Consider the following 13377-nt stretch of genomic DNA (forward strand, 5'->3'; position numbering starts at 1 on the left):
CCCCCTCGGTCTCGAGGTACCGGGTCCGACAGGGTTCGGTCCCGTGGCTCACGAGTTGAGGGAGTGACCGGGGCCGACTGCCCACGCGGCCTCTCAACCCCACTCTCACCGGCGGACCGGCGGGCCAACGGGACCTGTTCTCCTGGGGTCGCTGCCATCGGTGCCGATGTCTCGGGCATCGATACCGGTACCGAAGAACCGGCCTTCGATACCGATGCCGTCGAGGTCGACGTCGAGGGGCCGGCGCAAGTTCCAAAAAGACGGTCCCGCAGAACTTGCCTCGCAACCTGAGTCCGTTTCCGGAGACCGAGACACAAAGCGCACGACTTGAGATTGTGCTCCGGCCCGAGGCACTGGAGGCACCAAGCGTGGGTGTCGGTCTGCGAGATCGGCCGGCCGCAGCGACCACACTTCTTAAATCCACTCGGGACCTTCGAGGACATCGACGGAAAAATCGCGTCGGCGAAGTCAAAGTCGGCAATGGTGGCGAAAATCACACCACGAAAAAATCAACCGACCGAGCGGCCACTAGGCCGCAACGTGGCGTCCCCGCTAGAAAGTGAGGGAAAAAGGGGAGCGCGTGCTCCACACGCGCAAAAAAGATTTCTCTTTTTTTTTTTTTTTTAAAAACAATACAAACAAAAACAGAGGGAACCGAACGGTCCAAGCGACGATCCGCGTAAACGCGGTCGAAAATCCGGCGGCTGAACAGAGAGAGAGGCAAACGCACCACTCTCTCAGTCGCGGGAAAAAAGTAACTGGCGGGAGCGGTCGCGCACGGGCGGGAAGGCGGCCGCGCATGCGCGGTGGGCGTGGCCTGCGTGCCGACCGTCCCGCGAAGCTTCTTCCGGTTGGTGGGGGCTGCCGCGGACGTCAACCCCAGTCGTGAGAACAAGCAGCCTGCTTGTCCTCGGAGAATATATAGTACAGCTGAATAATCAGATGGGGAGCTCAGTAACTTCATTACCAGCTACACACAATTCTTCATAGATTCTTTCACAAATATTAAAGTACTGCTAATCTTACAAAAGTGACTGAAGATTTCATGTAGGGAGGTTGCCTGGGCATTCCAAAAATTAACATGTTTCACTCAAGCTATGACAGTTTGTTCCTGCAACAATATAATTTACCTCTAATCATTTTGAGTAACTCTTGGCTTCATAGTATGCATTCACTCTCTCTCTGCTCAATATTATGCACACCATTTAAATGAGGAACAACCCTGGATCACTGTTCGGTTCTGTTCCCCTGAAAGGGCTGAATAAACTTTAATGGATGACAGTGTGAAAGGATTGGAGGAAAACAGTCAGCTGATGTTTAAGATACCACACACACAGGCACCATTTTAAAGCCTGAGAACATTTTAAGCAGAGTGCCAAGTGTGAATCCAAGGTATTAATGTGCCAAGAGTTATTCAAAATGACTGAAGTAGTAGTATTTTTATTTGTTATTCTGTTGTAGAAACCCGTACCTTTACGCAGCTAGGCAAAACAATGTTGACATCAGGAGGTTGCTTGGACATTACGCTCAAAGATGTTAAGTTTCGGAATCATTGCTAAGGACATTTTTGTAAAAGATATACATAAAATATATACAAATATTTTTAAAAAGTATACTAAAGGATCTATGAAGAAATGAGCTGGTAATGAAGTTACCGAGTTTGCCATCTGATAATCCAACCGTACTATAGACTGAGAACAGTCCTGAGGATAGCTCAAATCAGGGGAATATTAATTCAGAGCCATGGCCACCACAATGTTAAGCAGATAATCAATGGCTCTGTTTAGAAAAGGCCACTATAGTCTATAAATTTAAATGAACATATCCATCACGAGTGGCCATGGAACCAATAAGAATCCGGTTGCAGCTCCTTGGTACTCTGGGCAAGTCACTTAACCCTCCACTGCCCCAGGTACAAAATACATACCTGTACATAATACATAACCTGCATTGATTGTAACCACAGAAAGATGGTACATCAAGTTTCATCCTCTAGGAGAACCACTATTTTGTGGCACTTCCTGAAATGGAAGAAGCTGGTTAGCAGTTGAGCTACCTGCTACCCAGATCATTTTAGCCCTACCCCTGGACTTCCAACATTTCCTAATCTTACAATTTAAACAATAAAACCTGAACATTTGCATATGGCTTTGAGCACTAAGAATGTGTGCATGATCCGTGTGTTTAAATACCTTCCCTGTTCAAGTACCTGCCTTTTTATTAGGCTCTCGTGTACTGTCTCAACAATTCTTGATCTATCTGATAGAAGGAGGTCTTGTTGAATAGGGAGGGAAGGGGGTGGGGAAAGTTTTTGAGGGATTGTTACTGGTGTTCTGTTGCTTTCATTCACATTTTTCATTGTAATCTTATATAATAAAAATGAATTTTGAATGAAAATAAAAAGGAGCTGCAATGGGGGTGGGGGGGGGGGGGGGAGCATACCTTTGATTGCGCAATTAAAGTTTTAATCAAAATGCAGCCGTGCAGCCATGCTTTCTATTTTTCTGCCTTAAACCTGATCATCCACCCCAAAGGGCTACATTACTGCTGTATGCAAGCTGACATTTAAACCACAGAAGAATGGGTAAACAACATGACAACTGCTTTTGTACATATTATTCATTTATTTTGAATAGTTTATAGGATAGTGTTGCACAGTAACTAGCTATCTAGCAGAAGACTAGAAATTTTTCAAACTCATAGAAAATTTTTATTATACCAATATAATGGGAGAAAATTTACACAATGATTTGAGTGACTCTGGAACGGACAGCTTCATAGTTCCAAGGCAGAATCAGCAATTCACTCCACATATTTTCCAAGAATATCACCGTCCCTAAATAGATAGTATTCCTGCAAATGAAGAGAGATTATATGGAGCTTTTGTAAAAAAGTACATATTTAATAAAAAGAATTGTACTAAAATAAATAAATTAACCAACCTTGTCTTCCAGTAAAACTTTGGTACCTCCATACTCTGGCAATAATATTTTTTCACCAACTTTTACACTTACTGGCAAAGTTTCTCCACTCTATAAAAAACAAAACAGTCACTGGGTTTCTATTTAATGGCAAAAACAACACACACAAAAAGTTAGTATGGGTGGCTACTGTTTAACCAAATCAAAACAGAACTCTAAATGTTTCATACATATAATTTTATACATATGAAGTGTCTGAACATTTCAGAATACAATGTTTTAAAAAGAAACCCCACTAATTATGAAAAGCATTAAACAAGTTAAAAGCATCAATATTCTCCATTTAACTGCTTTTTGAAGCTTACAGTGCAATAAGATAGAAACAAATCACCTTGGGTTTTAGAACCACTAGTGTAGGACAATGTCCATGAGAGTGCTAAATCTTAACAACTTAGCAGAGACCTATCATACACTAACAAATCCCTATTATAGCACTTGTACAACGATTCACTCATTGTAAATACAAAAGGGTGTGTGAACATGATAGCTAATAAACATTAAGATACATTACTTCAGAGTATTACACCAACTGAACTCTAGATTTCTTTATATGTTAGTTTGACATCTTCCATGTTTTTCAACAAAAACATTTTAATTGCATGAGGAATGATCCAATGTTGCAATTATTATACATATTTAAGTGTATACATTGGTTACGGGTGCCAAGATCTGCCACTGTGGGGCCACATAAGAGCAAAATCTTGGAGGTGGATGCAGAAGTGTGGGAAGAGAGATGATTTCCATTGGTTCCTAAAAAATTATGGCTGGCCTGCAGAGTTTCAAGAGGCACTGATTACAAATACCATTAAGTATCAATAGTTTGTTGTGAAGGAACAAGACATGAAAGCAGTATGTCTGAATCAGGTTAAAATCTACAATAAACTCCCTACAAGTCAGGACAGGACAGACACGAGAGTGTCAAGAGCATCAAGCTTGTAAGCTCAACTTACAAAGCCAATAATTTCAGCTGTCCACTTTCCTCATCATCTCCAGGTTACAATACAAGCTCTTTGGAAGAAATATTTCCAAGGTACAAATATATTGGAGTCAGGCCAGTTAAAACAAGGCTCTGGAATGATGCCTTTGAAGTGAAGGTGTGTAGACAGAGTTGTCTAAGGAAATTGCTTCGGTCATTTTTCCTTATACCTTTTTGCAACCCCTTAGGTCATCCTTTTTTTTTTTTTCTTTATTATTTTAACATAATTTAAGAGTAAACTTGTATTCAGAAACACAGCCGAATAATTATACTTCATTATTCTCAATATACAGAATCAATATAAAAAGATATTTGTGTAAAAGAAAGAAAAAAATATGAGAATTTAAGAATTTAAACAATTCAATTAGAAAACATGTTACACTTTCTTAGACCTCAACATGGTGAGGGGGAGTTATGAATTAGAGAAGTAATCAAGAAAAAAAAAAAAATCTAAGCATCCTTTTCTAATCAGCTTTCTACCCCACCTCTTTCCTGTTTCTATCTTCACACGACACAGCTTTTTTCTGCCAAGCTCCCTCCCTCTGGAATCAATTGCCTTTCCATGCTTATGCTCTGCAACCTTACCTTAAGTTTAGTCGGCCCTAAAGACCCATCTGTTTTCTCCCAGCTTTCCCACTTGTCTATATCCTGTCTTTGAAGCATGGCTACTCCTCTTTCCTGCCTGCTCTGTCTGAATTTCTCTTTTCTATCTGTGAATTATAGTTCCTTTCTTTCTATGTTATGCCGTAAATTGTAAACTGCTTTAAGGCAGAAGCAGTATCAAGTCTTACATTAAACATTAGTGCATCGCTAGGAACAACCTCCAAGTAGAAAAAAAAAAAAAAAGACAGCATTTGATATGACATGGCACAGAACTCAGGGGTTGTGATGTTTAGTAGCTGTGTAGATGGGTAGACTGGATATGCCATTTTTCTCTGTTTCTCAATTTAGTTTCTAGCTCTCCCCATTTTCCATAACTACAATTTCATCTACCTTGGACATTAGTTGAACTATGATCCTTATTTGTAAATCTCTACTGCTGGCTCTCAAAACTATGTCCGGATTATCCTTTCCATAAAGCTCATGGGGGTCTCAACCTAGACCTTGGGACATACCTAGTCCAGTGTTCAAGCTATCTACTTTAAAAATGCAAACTTATGTTGCAAAAACTCATGCATGTTCATTGAGGAGCATCAAGGACAGGTTGAGCATTCCTGGACAAGTGTGCTAAAGTTTAAAATTCTGCATATGTACTTAAACAGAAAATATCTCAAAGATAATTTTAAAAAGCTTTTGGTGCAGAATTTCCCCCGAGTATAGTAATAGGGTACTATATTAGTTGAGACTTCTGGCAAATTTTTTTTTTTTTAAATTTCAGCAATTCACCAAGTTCAAGAGGAGCTCTGCACTGCAGGCATTGTCAACTTCTTGCAGCACAGTTGTATTCACACTTGTTGCTATAACGTGTCAAAACAGGAAGGGGGGGGGGGGGGAACTACTACCCACAATTCCTGTTTGGGCTCCATGAATTACCAAATGAAACACATGGCATCCCTACAGCAGTAGATCACTTCACCTCTGCATAACACACCATCTCCACCCCTAATCTCAACTTGTCCCTCTTCAACATTCTCTGGCCCACACATCTTGTTGCTTCTATTCACACCCCCCTCATCTTACCTGCTTCCCCTTCAAAACCCCCACCCCCACTTACCTTGCCTGCTTCCCTACCTGTCCCCAGCTATTCAGAGAGCATAGCCAATCGTTTTGCTGAATCATGGGGAGAAGGGTGCCCAGGGAAAGCATCCTGAACTTTTCTTTTACGAGATACTTGTTCAGGGCCCTTAGGTCTAGGATGGGACGCATCCCCCCTGTTTTCTTTTCCACAAGGAAGTACCTGGAATAGAATCCCAGCCCTTCTTGCCCGGATGGCACGGGCTCGACCGCATTGGCGCTGAGAAGGGCGGAGAGTTCCTCTGCAAGTACCTGCTTGTGCTGGAAGCTGTAAGACTGAGCTCCCGGTGGACAATTTGGAGGTTTTGAGGCCAAATTGAGGGTGTATCCTTGCCGGACTATTTGGAGAACCCACAGATCGGAGGTTATGAGAGGCCACCTTTGGTGAAAAGCTTTCAACCTCCCCCCGACTGGCAGGTCGCCCGGCACTGACACTCGGATGTCGGCTATGCTCTGCTGGAGCCAGTCAAAAGCTCGCCCCTTGCTTTTGCTGGGGAGCCGCGGGGCCTTGCTGAGTCGCACGCTGCTGACGAGAGCGAGCGCGCTGGGGCTTAGCCTGGGCCGCAGGCTGTCGGGAAGGAGGATTGTACCTACGCTTGCCAGAAGTATAGGGAACAGTCTTCCTTCCCCCGAAAAATCGTCTACCTGTAGAGGTAGAAGCTGAAGGCTGCCGGCGGGCGAATTTGTCGAATGCGGTGTCCCGCTGGTGGAGAGACTCTACCACCTGTTCGACTTTTTCGCCAAAAATGTTATCCGCACGGCAAGGAGAGTCCGCAATCCGCTGCTGGATTCTATTCTCCAGGTCGGCGGCACGCAGCCATGAGAGCCTGCGCATCACCACACCTTGAGCAGCGGCCCTGGACGCAACATCAAAAGTGTCATAAACTCCTCTGGCCAGGAATTTTCTGCACGCCTTCAGCTGCCTGACCACCTCCTGAAAAGGCTTGGCTTGCTCAGGGGGAAGAGCATCAACCAAGCCCGCCAACTGCCGCACATTGTTCCGCATGTGGATGCTCGTGTAGAGCTGGTAAGACTGGATCTTGGACACGAGCATAGAGGAATGGTAGGCCTTCCTCCCAAAGGAGTCTAAGGTTCTAGAGTCTTTGCCCGGGGGCGCCGAAGCATGCTCTCTAGAACTCTTAGCCTTCTTTAGGGCCAGATCCACAACTCCAGAGTCGTGAGGCAACTGGGTGCGCATCAGCTCTGGGTCCCCATGGATCCGGTACTGGGACTCGATCTTCTTGGGAATGTGGGGATTAGTTAGAGGTTTCGTCCAGTTCGCAAGCAATGTCTTTTTTAGGACATGATGCAAGGGAACAGTGGACGCTTCCTTAGGTGGAGAAGGATAGTCCAGGAGCTCAAACATTACAGCCCTGGGCTCGTCCTCCACAACCACCGGGAAGGGGATGGCCGTAGACATCTCCCGGACAAAGGAAGCAAAAGACAGACTCTCAGGAGGAGAAAGCTGTCTTTCAGGAGAGGGAGTGGGATCAGAAGGAAGACCCTCAGACTCCTCGTCAGAGAAATATCTGGGATCTTCTTCTTCTTCCCACGAGGCCTCACCCTCGGTGTCAGACACAAGTTCACGGACCTGCGTCTGCAACCGGGCCCGGCTCGACTCCGTGGAGCCACGTCCACGATGGGGGCGTCGAGAGGTAGACTCCCTCGCCCGCATCGGCGAAGCTCCCTCCGCCGACGTAGTCGGGGAGCCCTCCTGGGAGGTGGCCGCAGTCGGCACCGCACGCGGTACCGACGTCGGGGACCTCACCCCGGGCGATGGGCCAGCCGGCGCCACGCTCGACGGTACCGGAGGCGCAAGCACCGCCGGTACCGGAGGGGTAGGGCGCAACAGCTCCCCCAGAATCTCTGGGAGAACGGCCCGGAGGCTCTCGTTCAGAGCGGCTGCAGAGAAAGGCATGGAGGTCGATGCAGGCGTCGACGTCAGTACCTGTTCCGGGCGTGGAGGCTGTTCCGGGCTGTCCAGAGCGGAGCGCATCGACACCTCCTGAACAGAGGGTGAGCGGTCCCTCGGTGCCGATGCCTGCTGGGTGCCGACTCCCTCGGCGACCCAGAGCTCTCGGTGCCGACGCGGGGAGGGGACGGTGTCGATGCTTCTTCGACTTCTTCCGAAGCATGTCACCGGAGCTCCCCGGCACCGACGAGGAGGACGTCGAATCCACCCGTCGCTTCCTCGGGGCCGAGACCGAAGAGGGTCGATCTCGGGGGGGCTGTACCGCAGGAGCCCTCAGGGTAGGAGGAGACCCACCCGAGGGCTCACCGCCACCAGCAGGGGAATGGACAGCCCTCACCTGCACTCCACCCGATGCACCACCGTCCGACGACATCAGCAGACGAGGTCCTGGTACCACCGACGTCGATGCAGCTATCCGATGTCTCGGCGCCGATGCAGAGGCCCGATGCCTCGATGCGCTCGATGCAAGGGCGGCTGAGGAAGATGGTCTGGACGCTGACGACGTCGATGCACTCGAAGATCCCGGTGCCGATGCCGACGAAGAGCCCGAGAACAACACGTTCCACTGGGCTAGTCTCGCTACCTGAGTCCGCCTTTGAAGCAGGGAACACAGACTGCAGTTCTGAGGGCGGTGCTCGGCCCCCAGACACTGAAGACACGACGAGTGTCTATCAGTGAGTGAGATAACCCGGGCGCACTGGGTGCACTTCTTGAAGCCGCTGGAAGGCTTCGATGTCATGGGCGGAAAAATCACGCCGGCGAAATCAAAAGCCGAAATGGCGAAAATTGAAGCACCAAAATTTAGAGGGAGAAAAATCTCGACCGAGGCCAAAAAGAGGCCTACCCCGACGACGAAAGAAAACTTACCGGGGCAAAAAGCTGGAAGTACGGGGAGGATTGACACGAAACCCGGTGGAGGGTTTCCGGAGCACTTCCCGACTTTAGAAAAAGCTTTTCCGAAGAAAAAACACGCTCAAAAAACAATTTGGACGCGCGAGGTCAACTTTCCGGGGCCCGACACGGCGAAACACGACCGTACCGAGTGCGGACAAAAGAAGACTGGCCGGCTCGAGCCGGTTTCGGGCGGGAAGACGGCCGCGGGCGCGCGAGGGCTAGCAAAGGACTTTGCTAGTGAAGTTTCCGATTGGAGGGGCTGCCGTGGACGTCACCCATCAGTGAGAACAAGCAGCCTGCTTGTCCTCGGAGAATTCCCCACACCTAGTCTCCTCCAGCTTATCTTCTCTTCCACTGGCTCTTCTCCCATTTTTCCTTAGCCCCTTGCTTCCCAAGAACCTTCCTCATCTTCTTTTCTCATTGGATGACTTGGCCCTCCCTCATTCAAACTTAAGCTGCTGTAAGTTTCCTGCGCTGTAAAGCTCTTCAAGCACGCTATCAATGTGGTTCTCAATTCCTATGTTGTTCAGTCACGAGAATAGCACAGAAGTGGTACCAACAGATTTTAACCAGATCTCTACCTCTCTGCCTTGATGCAAAATACTACTACTACTAATCATTTCTATAGCGCTACTAGACGTGCGCAGAACTGTACACTTGAACATGAAGAGAGACAGTCCCTGCTCCACAGAGCTTACAATCAAAATCTGCCAACACACAGTTTCACAGCATTCCCCAGGAGGTAGTAATCACAGAACACAGAAAAGTGATTCTAAGCAGACTTGCTCAGTGTACAGAAGGGAATGGGAAAGCTCAGAACAAATTCAGACATTAATTCCCAGCTTGATTTGATTTTGCTCAGAATGCTGCGCGTCTTGTTTAAAAGAACTAGAGATGAAGCAGCATATGAAGAGTTTAAGAAACTAAACATGAAAAATATAGCCACAGACATGTTCAGGTTTTCCGTTTATACCACTGTGACCCACGTAATTTACAACCCCCCCCTCGAAAAAATAAAAACAAACAACAAAAACCCCTCCACAAACAAAATGCCCACGAATGATCTATCTTCCATTCACAATGAAAGACTCTACACTCAAACTTTTAGCCCGAGACAGACTAATATTTCAGTTTACTTGGCCTGAGAATAGGTGACATTTCTTCACAGACTTTCTGCCCATAAAGTGAAAATTAACAGCTGTGAATGGATTTTGGGATTCCTTTTGTAGGCAAAATGCATTCAGCGAGACTAGAAAAGATGTCAAAATGGATTTTTTATTTGGAATTTTCCCTTGGTTAAAAATGCACTAGGTTTGAGTTACTTAGCCAAGCTAATCAACTGGCACAGAGCAGAGATCTGGAAAGAAGGAATAGAGGTGATGGAACATTTGTTGTGTTAACTTGTTAAAAGCAGGGTCTGATCATTCTGTTCTTTTGCATGGGGAAATTAGCTCTTACCCATTAATTTTATTTCCTTCAATGCAACAAATAAATGTAGCATGAGTGGGTTATGTCCATCTACCGGCAAATGGAGATAAGCAGTATATCAAATCCATGACCTCTTTCTGTAGTACAACCAAAGTGGTTTACTTTTTTAAAATTATATGCAGGTACTCCTTATTGGGCTCACAATCAAAGGTGTTTTTTGTACCTGGGGCAATGGAGAGATAAGTGACTTGCCCAGGGTCACAAGGAGCTACAGTGTGAACTGAACCCAGTTCCCCAGGTTCTGAACCCACTGCACTAACCATTAGGCTACTGTGCCTTCAGATCCAGTGCTCAGTGCCACACTTCAATATTTTGATAAAGCAACGGGAGCAAGGCGATAAACTGACCTGCTAGAAAAAAGGTCTCCTTCCTCAGGCTCAAACCATGAAGAATGCTCAAACAGAAACTGAAATGTGCACTTGATAAACTGATTTTTATGTAAACACTAGTATAAAAGGCCCGTTTCGGTAGGCAATGAAACGGGTGCTAGCAAGGTAATCCCCCCCCTGCAGCATCCTTCCTGTCTCCCCTGCCCCCCCCTGCAGCCACCCATCTGGTCTCAGGACCTCCTCCCCACCAACCCTCCTCTGCCCCTGCAGTCACACATGTGCAGCAGCCCTTCTCTTTCCCCTGCTCCCCCTTCAGCCACCCATGTCCAGCAACCCTCCTCTCCCCCTGCAGCTACCCATGTCCAGCTCCTCTCCCCTGCCCCCCTGCAGCCACCCATGTCCAACGACCCTCCTCTCCTTTCCCCTTGCCCCCCCTGTAGCCACCCATGTCCAGCAACCCACCTCTCTCCCCTGCAGCCACCCATGTCCAGTGACCCTCCTCTCCCCCTGCAGCATCCCTTCTGTCTCCCCTGCCCTCCCCATGCAGCCACCCATCTGGTCTCAGGACCCCCTCCCCACCTCCCTCTTCCCTGCCCCCCTGCAGCCATCCATGTCCAGCGACCCTCCTCTCCCCCTGCAGCCACCCATGTCCAGCGACCCTCCCCTCCCCCTGCCCCCTCCAGCTACCCATGTCCAGCGACCCTCCCCTCCCCCCTCGGCGCATCACCCAAACCCCTACCCCCCCAGCGCATCACCCAAGCCCCTACCCCCCCCTCAGGCACATCAACCCCCTCGCCACCCGCAGCCGCCAATACTAACGCTGTCCGGCCACTGCTGCGTCTCCTGTTGAGCAGCAGCGACCGGTACAAAAAGAAAAAAGCCAAAAAAAGATTTTAAACCTGAAACACGGTTCCCTAGACAGCCATCTGGCATTGGCTGTCATCTCTGCAGCCGCTCCTCCTCTCCCCTGACATCACTGCGCTCCTCCGGGGTCTTCCTGCAGGGGCAGTGATGTGGAGGGGAGAGGAGGAACGGCTGCAGTGACGACAGCCAATGCCAGATGGCTGTCTACGGAGCCGCATTTCAGGTTAAAAATCTTTTTTTGGCTTTTTTCTTTTTGTACCGGCCACTGCTGCTCCACAGGAGAAGCAGCAGCGGCCGGACAGCGTTAGTATTGGCGGCTGCGGGTGGCAAGGGAGTTGATGTGCCCGAGGGGGGGGGGGGCGATGCATCGAGGGGGGGGGTAGGGGCTTGGGTGCTGCGCCGAGGGGGGGGGCACTGAGAGCTGATTGGTAGGCAGGGGGAGGAGAGCATGTTTCCCTACTCCTCCCCCTGCCTGGCTCGCGGTTTTGCAGGGCAGGGGCTTGGGTGTTGCGCCGATGGGGGGGCACTGACAGCTGTTTCCCAGGCAGGGGGAGGAGTAGGGAAACACGCTCCGTGTGTTTCCCTACTCCTCCCCTTGCCTTGGAATCTGCTGTCAGTGACATCACTGACGTCAGTGCATTCTAAACTGCCTGGCAGACCACCTCCGAGGGAGCCACAGTACCAGGCACATTAGAACGTTGGAAGTGAGAATTATTATATAGGAAAAGTCAATCCTGCATCAACAAACCACATGCACACATTTAAATAAAGTTGCATTATCCCATAACTTAAACTTTGCCATTATAATAGTTGAGTCTGGTCAACCTCTCAACACACATCACAGTATCCTGCAAATTACTGCAGTGGCATATATCTCTCAACCAATATGACAAAGGGAATGGAACGCCTCCTCAACTTGGAAAAGAGATGGTCGAGCGGAGGATATGATCGAGGTCTACAAAATCCTGAGTGGGTTAGGGCTCCTCAGCTTGGAAAAGAGATGGCCGAGGGGAGGATATGATCGAGGTCTACAAAATCCTGAGTGATGTAGAACCAGTAAAAGTGAATTGAAAGTACAAAGACTAGGGAACACAATGAAATTAAATGGAAATAGTTTAAACAAATAGGAGCAAATTTACCATACCATCATAGCACTTACTTCCAAGAGTCACATAAAGGCCTACCAAGGAAAAGGTAATGCTGTAAACATATCAGTGGACACGAGAACATTACTATACCTACTAAACAAACTGGATTACTACAGATCAGTTCTTCGCAATACATTAAATGCTATAAGAATAACTGGACTTTTTCACACAGACAGACCCTCACCAAGCACAGGATAAGTACCCACAAACTAAAGATAGAAACAAGTAGACAAAAGTTAAACTGAAACTGGACTTTGCATGCAACACCAGAGAACTAGAAACAGTAATGCATTTCCTTCTCTACTGTGCAAAATAAAGACAATAGATGAAAATTTAAAAATTAACACATTCCACTCGTGAAATTAAAAATACATAAAAATAAAAAGCAAAATAAGGTGATACCTTTTTATTGGACTAATTTAATAATTTTTTTGATTAGCTTTCAGAGGTCAAAACCTCCTTCCTCACGTCAGTATAGTTTACTTAACCTGAGGAATTTAGATTTTGGCCTCTGAAAACTAGACAAATGTATTTAGTCCAATAAAAAGGACTCACTATTTTCTGGGGTGGGCTGTATTTATTAATTTTAATATAGGCTAACATTCTGCATTATTTCACCCTAAATTTAAAAATAAAATTATTTTTTTCTGTTTATTGTCTGGCCATTTAATTGTAGGTCAATCTCTGTTACTGTTTTCCTATCTTCTCATAACTCTTTCCAAGGTCTCCTCTTCATTTTTCATTTGTCTCCGTTTTCTTCAGCTCTTCCACTACTTCCATCTCTGACATTGATATTTTCCATTCAGCTTTCTTCTGTTTACTGCATCTGTCCACTCTGATTTCATTCACTCTTAGTATCCAGCCTTCAACCCTACCCTCTTTTTTTTGTTTTTAACCTGCACCTACTTAGAGCTTTCCAGCTCTCATTCAGGTCCTCCCCTTTTGCTTTTCTAATTCCCCAATCTATTACCAACTCTTCCCTCTCTCTCCT

The 13377-nt window shown here is 47.1% G+C and overlaps 1 protein-coding gene across 2 annotated transcripts in view; it reads right to left on the reverse strand.

Annotated features, from left to right (window-relative positions):
* Positions 1-13377, reverse strand: part of LOC115473836 (MOB-like protein phocein) — a 155259-nt gene that overhangs the window by 121577 nt on the left and 20305 nt on the right. Inside the window, exons 3-4 of one of the 2 annotated variants that reach the window (XM_030208959.1) lie at positions 2943-3032; positions 2719-2853 (exon numbers count right to left, since the gene is read on the reverse strand). The exons of the other annotated variant lie outside the window; for it this stretch is intronic. Coding sequence (XP_030064819.1) covers positions 2803-2853; positions 2943-3032 — 141 coding nt within the window. The 3' untranslated portion in view covers positions 2719-2802. Of the gene's footprint in view, positions 1-2718; positions 2854-2942; positions 3033-13377 lie in introns of those variants that run through there. 2 annotated transcript variants of the gene reach the window in all.

The sequence above is a fragment of the Microcaecilia unicolor genome, chromosome 7, assembly GCF_901765095.1.
Source record: "Microcaecilia unicolor chromosome 7, aMicUni1.1, whole genome shotgun sequence".
Classification (NCBI taxonomy): domain Eukaryota; kingdom Metazoa; phylum Chordata; class Amphibia; order Gymnophiona; family Siphonopidae; genus Microcaecilia; species Microcaecilia unicolor.